Consider the following 12488-nt stretch of genomic DNA (forward strand, 5'->3'; position numbering starts at 1 on the left):
CGACAGAGCGAGCTGGGTGCCCAGAGGGAGGATAAAATGGAAGTTTGAATAAAATAATAGAAACCCCTCAACGAAGGTTTTCAACAAAACCGGCTGAAGTCTGCTAGCTGTCTCGCCCTGCGTAGCAGCATTTTGAAGGCAGCAAGCTGGTCTGGGGGCTGGGGGTGGTTTGTTGGTTTTTCCCCACAGTGGGAAAAATTTTGGAGTTTTGATTTCTGAAACGTGAATCCAGCTGCTGAGTTCACAGCCCTTCTCTCCAGCAAACTTCAGCACTCATCTCGGACGACAGACTGCTCGTCTCACCCCTGCGTCAGTAATTTGTGTCTTCCCACGTGTTAGGTGCCTTTGCCTAGCGATGCCACCCATCACACCTCTTGCTCCGGGGTTCTGTTTTCCCAGGCGAAGACCACTGGGATCCCTGCAGCTCTCAAGAGTTTCCAGCTTTTAAAGGAGTGAAAAAGGGGTAGAGCTTGCACTTAATATCAGTGCTGATCTCTGGATGCTTTTACAAGTTCCTCCCCAATTTAAGTTGTCACATTCTCAAAGGGCGCTGCTGAGTATCTGCAATCTCCTAATATATATTTTTAACCCTGATTTCTAGCCCTGTCTTTGTTAGGGGGAGGATGGGGGGTGGTGCTTTAACTGGTTAGGTACTTCAGATAAAACCTTGGGATAGCCTAGGATTTACCATGGCCATATAATGCAAGTTAAAATTATGAACTATCCTGCCTAAAACAGGATATAATGGCTTAAAAGTACCCTTTCTTCCCAGTGTTGATGTAGCCCCCGTCAATTACATGGTAGCTGTCGACCTGCACGCACTATATATAAATACCTAAGATATTAGATGATAATGTAGCTGTTGCACCCTGGTGTAAGCGGTCTGGCAGCTGCAGCTATCTTGCTCCCAGTATCCCACCTGACAAGGGTGCCTCTGCATGGAGCTGCACTGCACTGTGTCGACACGCTCCGTGCCGCTGGCCTCGGCACGCCAGTGTTTTGGTTAACGGGTGGGGCAGTGACCCTTTGTGTTTTGTTCTGAGCTTTCAACGCTTCACTTCACTGAGTATTTTTTCCCCTTTATGCTTTTGCACCTGTATGATACTGCCTGTGCACTCAAACTCTTCCCATGACTGGGATGAAAATAAGACCCCCAGCAGCTTCCTCCCATCCCTTGTGTCAGGGCCATGTCCGCAGAAGACAGTGCTGCTTGCTCCTTGCTTTGTCTGAGCAGAAGCGAGTGGTGGTGTTTCTGCGGTGAACTTGGGGGTCTCAGTGACCGGGGTCAGCACTACACGGTGCCATTCGGTCCGAAGAACTTGAGATGGGGATGAGGAGGAAGGCTGAGGCTGAAGGTGCTGGAGGCTCCGGTCAGTCCCTGACGCTTCTCTAAACTATGGCGTGGTTAGGTAGAACCATCTCATACCAGGCAAATGTTTTATTGTACACTACACCGCAGGGGACATCAGGAGCTCTAAGTGGTAGAAGTGGGCAAGATTCTTCATTTTGTCTTCATCTCTCACTTTTTTCCTCTGTAGTTTCTTTCGTGACCAGCTAGCAGGTAGTGTTGGGAGAACGGTGGGTACGGACATTGATATCCGCCACTCAACACTTGTGCTTCAGCGTTGGCTGTTGCTCTTGCTCAATGGCAGTTACTTGCTTTTCTGTTTTGACTTCCGTTTTTATGTTACACTTTCTGCTTCTCTTGTTTCAGAAGAATCCATTGAAGATGTGGAAGGGCCCAATGAAACAGCCTGTGATGCTGAAGAGCCTGCCAAGGAACAAGAGAGTGGAGGGGACAAGGACCAGAGTAAATGGACAGGTGGGTTTTGGTCCCTCTTTTTCTTTAAATCCATGAAAGGAAAGTGGGAAGTTGCAGAGCAGCGGTCTGCAAAACTCTTTCCTTAAATGACTGCGCTGCGCAGCACTGTCAGCATGACATTAAGTGTCGTCCTCTGTGAAGTCTTTGGGTGTAGCTTCATGACACACTCATATAGTTTGAGCCGTGATCGGTCATGCGTCCCCCCTCCCAGCCCTGGGCTCGCACTGGGGCAGTGGGTCGGAGCTCCCCTGTGCTCAGTGGTACTGGACCTGACCCAGGCGGTGGGAATCAGCAGCTGCGAGGGGAGGAGGGAGAAGGGGACTGCCCCTTCTGGCAGCAGCCAGCACTTAGGGTGGATTAAGCATATCATGAAACCCCACCCTATGTTGTTAAGGCTTGAGAGACTGTTAGCCTGCTTTTTCATCGTGGTCCTGGCTCTGGTAGCAAGATTTTGACACAGAAAGGCAGAGCAGAGAGGCAGACCCTGTGCTTGTGCTCTGTTAACTGCTCAGTTTCTGCTGGAGCCATGACATCCTGAAACAGAAACTGCAGATGCGCAACAATACTTACATTGTTGCAGTGGAATCTGAAAGGTTTCTCTTTGCAAAATCCTTAGATGGATTAATTATGAAGTTATTAGGTTACTCTGTCTTTCCCAGAAGATGGTTGCTATCTTGCAGGGGTGAGTGGGAGGAATCTTTTAAATATTCCTTGCCTTTGAGCAGAAAGCAGCTGCAAGATTGTCGTCCTCTGGAGAGGGCCGTTCCCCTCCTCAGCTGGCACTTGCTGACCACTTCAGCGTAGGTGTGGAAATGGAGGCACTGGAGGCGGTACTAATTTTCCTTGACACAGGACGGAGCGGTTCTGACTCCCCGTTTCTGGTTCTGAACGGTAGCCCAGTCGGTTTGCAGACTGATGGTTGCTTGGTACGATGCCTCTCTCAGTCTGCACAGAGGCCCTTCTTCCAGGCAGCCTTCTCCTGCTGTGTTTGTGGTTGCCTCTTAGTGAGCCACAGCCAAAGAGATATTTCGGATTACACAGTCTTCAAAAGGATGAAATGTGGTCTTTCGCCTCAATACAGTTTTAATCTCAACCATTGGAAGATGTGTCCAAACTGGTGAAGAAAGCAAGCTGCACTTCAGTGCTTGTTGAAGCTCATGTTCTCAGTCTAGACTGCACTTGCTGAGGTTGCTCTGTATGTCATTCCCCATCACAGACCCATTCTTCAACCCAGAGATGCAGATTTTGCTTGGCTGTAGGTGATTTTTAGTCTCTTGTTGCGTGGGATTGTGTGATCCTAAGCAAAAGCACACTTCATGAAGTGTCACAGAAAGATGTAAGTATTGTATATTTACTAAATCTCTTAAAGGGGAAGTAGGGCCCTTTGTCCAAACCTGAAGCACTTACAAAAGCTGATCTATGTGAAAAGATTATTTTTATATGTTAAAACATGTAAGGAAAAATGAAGAACCTACTTTTTAAAACTTTTACTATCCAGAAACTCTAAATTTGGGTGGCTTTATTTCTTCATCCTGCCGGTGAAATTCCTAACCCATTTTTGATGTTTGTCAGTCAAACAGCAGATAAGAAATGGACATCTTCATTGAGTCTTCAAAGGAAAACACACAAAGGAAAACGCAGAATATGTACGTAAGCCCACAGAGCTCTGGACGAGCCTTGTCCAGAGCCGCTGCAAGGCTGAAGAGTACAGCCTCAGCAAGATGTATGCATGCGCTGTTGTTGAATTCAGGTCCTGCTTTCAAACATGTAACAACGTTACCCCTGAACTTTAAAGCAAAAAAAAATGTTATCCACTGTTTATGTAGAGTGGATATGCAAAACAGGTACCACACCTCGGTCTTGTTTCGGCTTTCAAGCTCCCTTGAGGAACATGGCTATGTTGCCATGTCCTTCTGGACCACAGACATGGAAAGGAATGGAAACTAGGTGAGGTTATTCATGACAACCACAGAAGAGCAGTGTCTGCACGTACAGGAATATCAAAACGCCACGGTACAAATTCAGGTGTTACCAGGGAGGGAAACGGGTAATATCAAAGAAGCACTCACTTGCTGTAAGAGAAGACTGCAGGAAAAAAGCTGGTCTGCAGCTCAGCCCAGTGGGAAGGCTATCAGCCACGATGTCAAGAAAGCTAAAGAGCATAAAGCCTTCTTTGCATTCATCTTCACTAAACAGATCGACTGCATGCGAGACCAGAGCAGCCCGTGCCAGCGGCACTATGGGGAGAGCTCGTCCTCCGACTGTGAGGGAACAGACTGCAAAGTACTTAGTTAAGCTAAATGTTGTCACATCCGTGACCTGCTGCTTCATACCTGGGTGCTTTGAGAAAGTGACTGGAGCATCCTCAGATCTGTCAGCTGCTATCTCTTGTGAATTTACAGAAAACGGGGGAGGTACCATGAGGGACAGACATGGTGCTTATCTTTGACTAAAGGAGTAGCTGGGGAACCGCACACCTGCCAGCTCCGTTTGCCCCAGATTTTCCTGGGAATTGACCAAACAACTGTTTGTAAGTACTGACGGGAAGATAATGAGATGAGCAACAGTCGACATGGATTTGTCAAGAACAAATCATGTCAACACGACCCAATTTACTTCTGTGTGAAGAAGGTCTTGCTTGCAGTCAGTATCTCATATCATCTCCTTAGGAAGACTTTTGATGCTGCTTTTCAGGACAGTCTCAAAACGAAGCTCAAGCATTATGGTGTAGGTGAAGATATTATGGAATGGGTGCGTTTCTGCAGTGCTGGAAAGCTTCCTCTGGAAGATTATGTCCATTTCTGAGCTTGGGGTGTCAAGAAAGTTGAGGAGCAATTTCAGAAAGCCCAAACAGCACTAACAACCCAGAAGAGAGCATGGTCTGCATAGCGTCAGCTGTGAGGAGAAAATGGAATGAAAGGACTTATTTGACCCAAAAAGAGAAGACCAAAGGGGAGGACAAGATAAGTCTTCTTGTGCATAAAATGCTTCTGAAAGGAAGGAAATAATTTGTTTTCCATGTTCAGGATATAGACAACAAGAAGTAATGGGTTTAAATTGAAGGGAGAAAGATTGAGGTTAGATAATAAATAAATAAAAAATTATCCTGGTACAGCTTCTGAAGTACTGGAGTAGATTTTCTGGGAAGGTTCCTCAGAGGTCTTTCAAGAAGATGAGCTTCTGTCGGGAATGAAGTAGGCACAGCTTATCCTGCTTTGGATGGAGCCGCTGACCTTGACCGCTGCCTCTGAGCCCTGCAATTCTGTGAAAGTGGGAGATAGGTGAGAAAGAAGTGCAGGCTCAAAGCCAATAAATGGTGCGTTGAAGTGGAGGTTGATAGACCTGTTTTCTGTTCATCATGCTGCAATTTGATCATTACATTCCTTAGCAATTTACTCACTTTTTGTGCCTCAGTTTCTTAACCGCGCACTGGGTGATTATTTCTTCCCCTTTCTTCAAGATTTGTGAGATCTCTAACGAAATGTCGAGTATGTCTGCCAAGCTCCCTCTGCACAGACACGCGAGTGATGAGTCAGGGTTGTTCGACTGCTCTACGGTACATGCGTCCGCATGTGGCAGGCTGCACCGGTGTCGGTGTTAGCACTGAAAGGAAAAAGCTCTCTGCTTTCATTGTAAGCTTGTCAAAATGTCTCAGCTGCAAAGTAAATTTATCGATTTGGGGGGGTTGTTTATTTTAAAACAGAATAATCTTAAGCAGAAACATTTTTTTAGGTAATACTTTCCATTAAAATATACATGTGGAAAACTCCATCCCAAATAAGGATTCATTTTACCTTGATTTTCTCATACAGCTTTGTGGCTCCTAAAAGATTTCTGGAAAGCGGCAGCGCCGTCTGCTTTCAGCAGTGCTCGCACTGCCTCTGTTCCCCTCAACTCCTAACAGGCAGCGGTGCTTCACAGGCACCAACACTGTTGTGTGACTCCTAAAATACTGCGAGGAGAGAAAAGGGCTGATGTTCCCTGTTTCTAGATGGGACCTGTTAGTTTTCGCTTTTTCCTCTCTCTCCGGCAGTGGGATTAAGCAGCTCCCAAGCGCCATTCGGTGCAGCCCCCTCGCACCGGAGCTACCTCTGCCCTGCCTGCTCCTCTCCTGCTCCAGAGTTGTCCACCTCCGTGCTGGAGAAGGGAGATGCTCTTTGCCTGATGGCTGAGCTTTAGAAATTATCTCATCATGACTAACGTGAGATTTATCACAAGCATACCAGCAAGGAGGAGAGAAATCATGGCTATTCCCAACTCCATTTTTAAGGCAGGATGTAAATGATTAATATTCGACACATTGGTTTCCAGCTAAAGCCTGAATCAGACCAGGGTAGATCAGTACGAGACTTTTGAGATTTGGGGTGGGGCTTATATGTATTTTCTGACTAGAGAGAAGCACTTCATCTGCAGTGACCCAGCTATGAAAGAGACTTTCTTAATGCACTGTCAGTTGTATAGGTATAGAATATCAGATTTTTTTCCACAAAAACAAGAAACAAACTCTACTTAAAATATAGATTGAAATGAAATATTTCTAGAGGACTAGCCTGAAGGGCTTTTATTTTTTTTAATGATTTTTTTTTTTTTTAATCCATGATGCTCACCTAACACAGAGCAATTAGAGCAATGGAGCGTCCCTGATTCGAATCCGTGGTAGATTGCTATTAAAGGAGGTATTAATGGGCTGCCGAGAGCTGGGAAATTGTTGCAGAAAAGTGTGTTTATGGAGTATGGTGCTGGCAGGCATGATTTCAATCGGATTTGACATGTTTAACATAAATGTATACTGCACAGCTCCTGCAGTTTATGAATAATTCCTACAGGCCCACTGCCTTTCTAATTACTGAAATTGAAAAAAACAGGTCAGGCACATCCTGACGGAAATCTATTACTGCCCCTCCCCCCCGCTGCCGCTTTTTTCTGTTTTTTTTAATATATGGCATTTGTTGAGCGCTTAATGGCTGGGATATTCTGTGGACCAGAGTAAAGACGAGGGCGGGAGTGGGCTGGGAGGAAGGGGACAAGGGGTGCGATGGAGCGGCTCTCGACCCTGGCTTCTGGGTGAAAGAAACCTAGGAGAGGGGATGGGAAGGCTGGCTGTAATTGTGCTTTTTTCCTGAGGATTTACGAAGCACAAAAGGCTCCCGGGCGCCAGCTCAAGCCCAGGAAAACAGCCAGGTCAGGTGCCTCCGTGCCACGGCTCGCCGGGGAGGCTGAGCTCAGAGCGGGGCGTGCGCCTGGCTTGCAGGCAGCATCCGCAGGTGCTGGGTTTCTGGTCTCTGGGGGCGAAGGGGAGGCGATGGCCCAGCAGTGGCTCTGGGAGGACCCCAAAGGCCCGTCAGCCCTTCCCCGGGGCAGGCCGTGGGATTCTTCCCAAGCTCTGCCTGTTGGCTGGAGCTGGCCGGCCGCGGGTGCTGCTCCAAGCCGTGGCCCCAGAGCATCCCCCGTCACCCTCTGTGCAGCGTCCTGGCCTGGTTCTGCCATGCTCGCCCCGTCCTGGCCCTCTCCGCTCTGGTGGGGCTGTTGAGCCCAGTCATGTGCACAGTGTCTTTGATTATTCCTTGCGATCGGCTTGATTGTTTTTATGACTCTTTTTTGAACTTTCTTTTTCTGTTTATACCTAGTGAAGTATGGCTACTAAAAAATAAAAAGCAGCAAAATTACCAATCTGGCCCAAGTTGAACAATTGTTGACTTCTAGCTGGGAGAAATGGTCCTGCACGCCCCCAAAACGGAGCCAGCCCTCCCTGCCTGCACAGCTCCCTGCCGGCTCTCGGCTGCTTTTGCCAGTTGCTGATCTTGAAAGCACGTGCATGTCGTGTTCACCACAGTAAAACCTGGTTGCTCCCTCCCCAGGAATGATAACACATACTAAAACCCGCCCGTGCGGCAGTCCCTGCTTTCTAGGACGTGCGGGAGCGCAGACGGGCTGTCTCAGTGGCACTGCTGGGCGAATCGCTTTGCTGGTGTCTGAAGCTGCTGTGCTGCAGCGGAGCCTGTCCGACAGCTGCTTTGCTGTTTTCAGATACTTTTAATGCACGTTCTTCGGCAAGTGGGTCTCTGCTGACGTCTCTGCTATCTCCACTCTCCATGTTCGCTCTTTCCTCACCGGTAGTTTCTGCTCACCAGGTAGCTATGTGCTGCCCGGCAGTGGTGGTGATCTCTCCTTGCTGGTTTTAAGGAGTTAGCAGAATTACTGTTGTTTAGACCATCTCCCAAGCTCAACACACTCATTTAATAAATTAGTTGATATGGACTCTGATCATAGGTTAGTTGAAATATTTATTCACTTGAATTGGACAGTAATATTCACACAGATTGATAGCTGGTTTGAGAACCATATGAAACAGGCAAATACAAAAGATTATTGCTTGTTTCCTTTCAGCCACTTTGTAATTTAAAAAACCCCAAGATTTCCCACAGTTCTGAAGATATAATCTTGGACATCATTGCTGGAAGAAAAGGTGCAGTGCTTTAGGGTACCGCTTTGCAAACGGGGATCATGCTGGGCACAAGATGGGACGATTTTCTACATACCCCGTCTTTCCTTCTGCCTGGCGCAGGTCTCCATTTAACTCAGAGGGGCAAAGAGGGAGCTGTCGCTCCCAGGGCAGGGAAGCCTCCTGGCTTCAGTCCAGGCCTTTTCTTTCGGGTACGTTTGCTGGAGTGTTTTGCTACTCGTGTGCCAATGTCAGCTTCTGCTACCGTCGCTGCCACTTACGTGTCTGTGAGCACCTGGACCCTCATCCCAGCGTGCCGGTGTGGCAGGGCCGCCTGTGGCCGCGTTGCTCGCCAACTCTCCTGCTCCCTGGGTCAGAGTCGGGATTCTCGTAACCTTGGGGACTGATCCATAACTTTGTGCCGTGGCTCCGGTATCTCTCACCCAGCCTGCACGGGTCATTTTCTCTCCCCCCGGTGCCTTTGCTCTTGGTTCACAGCGCAGCACCGCGTTAGAGCACTGCGCGGGGAGCAGCGCAGCTCCCGGCAGGTCACAGGGCCTCCTTCAGGAGCCGACAGGAGATGAGCTGATCTGCAGGGCTGCGGGGAAGATCTGTGGTGCTCATGATGGCGAGCAAAGCGCTGCCTCCACGTGCCCCTTGTGCTGCCTGGCGTATCTCCGTAACATTTTCTGGGTGCTCTGTGTTTGTGCAGAGCATGGCAGAAAAGTCTGGTGGCGGCTGGGGCTTCTGGGTACTGTAATATGAATATTTAATAGTAATTCAGTTGTTCATACTCACTGCAGGCTGGAAAGTATGACACAGCATTAGAAAAACAAATTATTTGACCATTTTCAGGGCCACATTTCTGAAAGGCAGCAATAAAGGTCTGGGTACAAAAGTGTGCTTGCAAATCTCTGTGTATTTACTTCTGTCTATCATGTGATCCCATTATTTATCAAATACAGAGTTGAAAAAATACTGTAGAGCAACAGGCAATATACAGGCCTGTTAGTATGGCTACAACATCTTATTAGAACGAATGGTACCTTCAGGGAATAAGGAATGTAAACAGACAGTGTTTCAGAAGGAAACATTCAACCATATATTATTAAGACACGAGGTAACAAACGGGCAGCGCTGTAACAGTGTTGTACGCCCAGGTGCCCTTTTGGGGAGGCCTGAGCGGGGCTCTCACCGCTTTTGTGTCACTGCAGTCTCTCGGTGGAGTTACCTTCTCAGGGTTATTCTTGCTGTATTAATACAAATTGCGTGTTTCTGCGGGATAGCAACTGTCTGCCAGAGAGGCCGAGACCGAAACTTTGTGCGCTGTTTTTCTGGGCTCCTGAGTTGCTGTTAATGGAACTGCGCAGGTAGGTCTGGACCACAGGGCCTGGCCTTGCCCATCACCCACAGTGAAGGCTGCATGAGCATGAAAACAGATAAAACAGTCAGCTCCAGTCTCAGAATTTCGGGAGGAAAACCACAACCGTTTTAAGGATGCTCCTCTGCGAGACCCTTGCAGGAGCGGCGGCTGCCATCGTGGGCGTTTCCAGCCGCAGGGCTGTGCAAGCACAGCAGGCAGGTCGGTCTGGTCCAAGGGCTCGTGATGCTGAGTAATTGTTCCAAGAAAACGTCAGGGGAGGTTTAAGGAGGGAGGCACCACCAAATATGGAATTTTATTTTCCATCGGGCAGTGAAAACACAGTTCCCTGGTCCCACTGAAAACTTTTTCCCAGGCGGGCTGCTGAACTTAGTAGGAAGGGATTTTTTTCAGTAGGCTGGGGGGCGGGGTGGGTGTTGTTTTTTAAATCAATGGAGATAGCAGAAACCCCACTGTAAATTTATAGGGCAAGTGGCAAGCTGGTTTACGGAATGCAGGGAGATGAGAACCTCTGGCTTACGGAAAGCAGCATGAATTAATAATCATTTAATTGGCTTCTCCATTATGTTGCTGGGTTGGGAGATGGAAGTTTAGATGAAGGGGCTGTCAGTGGTACTTTAGCTAAAAGAATCTGATGGCTGGGAGGCGGGGTGGCGACTCCTTTCCCACCAGGATGGAGAGCAGGCAGCTTTGGGGACCCTTGCCGGTTTTGCCTCTGGACCTAGCAAAGGAAAGGATCCCCACTTCCGAGGAAGCGTCCCATCTCACCTCTGAAGTAACGCCTGGGAGGATTTCTCCTCCTCCTCTGAAAAGCAGAAGCTGCCAAGGAAGAGCAAGAAGACAAGTAGGTCTCTGAGAAGTGCTGTGGTGGGCCAGCACACCTGCAGCAACACCGTACCGTTGCACTTGGCTTTCAGGTACATTTGTTGAGAATGCAGATTTTTCTCTAAGGTCAGCAAATCTGAACTAAATCCATTTGAAGAGTCAAAATAATAAAAATACTAATTGATACATAGTCGTACATCGTACTTTAAACTCAGATTCCTTTTTCTTTTCTGCAAGGCCCGTACCTCTAGAGCGTGGTCTTGGACGTGGTTAGGGCACAGATGTTGTGCTCCACCTTCTCTGGTGCCGAGCTGCCGTTTGGGGCCGAGGCCCTTTTGACATTTCGCAGACTCCGCGCAGACACGAAGGTCCCGCGCAGCTGCTGGAGAGCTCTGCAGGCAGGCGCCGAGCTGCGTGTCCTCATTTCTCCAGGCAGAAGAGAGTTCTTAATTCCTCTGATCTGTGATGTGGACTGAATGTGTCACTACGTGTGTTTGGCTGTTTATCAACAATCAACTTCGGTCTCGGTGTTAAAATTCCCACGTGAGCTGTCAACTCAAAAAATAATACTTAGAACAAATATTCAGTATGTGTTTTTCAGAATTCTGCAACAAACCAGTTATTCTGGGGTCTGGACAATCATAAATAGTTCTGGTTTTGAAGGATTAAAGTTACGGGTTGGATCAAGTCCATTTAATAAAATTGGGCACTTTGGAGATGGTAAGTAAAAGTAGATTTTAATTACCTTTTACTTTTCCCTAATTCTAAGCAGGCTGCTTCCCAATAGAAAGGAAATAAGAAAATACCCTGTCGTGACTCCAAAGTTTACAGCTAGTGTTCAGCAGCTACGGGGTAGTTGACAGTTGGGGTGCTGAATTTAGCCACTGCGTCTGAAAACGTCACATTGGTGAGCTGCTAGAAGCGGTACACAGTGAAGTCGGTGGCAGAGGGTGAGGACCAGGGGCTCCCGAGCTCCTCGTGCCTTGCTGTGCCAGTGCAGATCCCATCGTCGGTGGGGACACCAGGGGTTTTGTAAGTGTCCAGAGCTCACCTGGGTTTATTAATGCAATTCGGTAGGTATTTCATGGTTCTCACTCTGTTGCCAAAACTGAAAGCATTGTCATCCTTTATTTGGAAAGGTGACCCATACACATGAGCAGAGGTTTCTCCAGTCATCCCTTTTCGTCCCTCGTGTCCCCTGCCCCTCTTGCAGGCTCGTGGTGCCAGCACGGTTCGTGGCAGCACTTGTTGGTAGTTTTGCAGAGCAGATGACACCCAAAGGTTTGAAGCGGCAGTTGACAGATACAGAGCCTGGAGAGACCCTGCCCGGACCACGTAGGAGACAGAGTCACCATCCAGGGCAGAGAAGTCTAAGAGGACCCGAAGTCATGGCTGGCACTGTTGTCCCAGCCCAGTACAGGGCTGGAGCAGAGCTCGCATGGCTGCGTGAACGTGCTGGCAGACCTGGGGTCTCGGGACGGTGGTCCCGATGCTTGACTGCCTGATTGGGGCTGACGCTTCAATGTCCAAGGTCACACCGAGGAGTGGACAATGTCAACAGCAATTAGCCTCCTTATTGGGGCCACTCACATCACACAAAGCTCGGGCAGGGCATTTTAAGGCAGGGTGGTCCTCCACACACCACGGTACTGGCTCTCAGTGGTGGTCTCTGCCTCCCCAAACCCACCAGGAGGGACCGCTTTCCTCGGCAGAGGAGCAGCGCAGGCGGGTCTGGGGTGGTGCCGTGTTTCTCATGCTCCAAGCACATTTTATTAGCAGGAAGTAAGGGAGACCAGCTTTGGTCCTGTAGACATCTTTCATGACTTTCCAGTTCTGAACCCCAGGGAGGGTCTCGGGTTCAGCCAGCAGATCGACCTGAAAAGCAGCCCGTTGTTCTGCACAGGGAGCAGAGTGGGATCTGCGTTGGTGTCCGTAAGTCAGCCCTGACACTGCAGACTTGTTTTAAACAAAGAAACTCTAGGTTTGGACGTTGTAACGGAGCTGGCAGCACAGTGAGG

At 48.6% G+C, this 12488-nt stretch overlaps 1 protein-coding gene across 1 annotated transcript in view; it reads left to right on the plus strand.

Annotated features, from left to right (window-relative positions):
* The window catches only part of ZFHX3 (zinc finger homeobox 3), a 110882-nt gene that overhangs the window by 73660 nt on the left and 24734 nt on the right, over positions 1 to 12488 (plus strand). Inside the window, exon 4 of the mRNA XM_009324700.1 lies at positions 1715 to 1822. Within this exon, the coding sequence (XP_009322975.1) occupies positions 1715 to 1822 (108 nt within the window). The remainder of the gene's footprint in view (positions 1 to 1714; positions 1823 to 12488) is intronic.

Source organism: Pygoscelis adeliae, unplaced genomic scaffold (genome assembly GCF_000699105.1).
Source record: "Pygoscelis adeliae isolate BGI_AS28 unplaced genomic scaffold, ASM69910v1 Scaffold520, whole genome shotgun sequence".
Lineage (NCBI taxonomy): Eukaryota > Metazoa > Chordata > Aves > Sphenisciformes > Spheniscidae > Pygoscelis > Pygoscelis adeliae.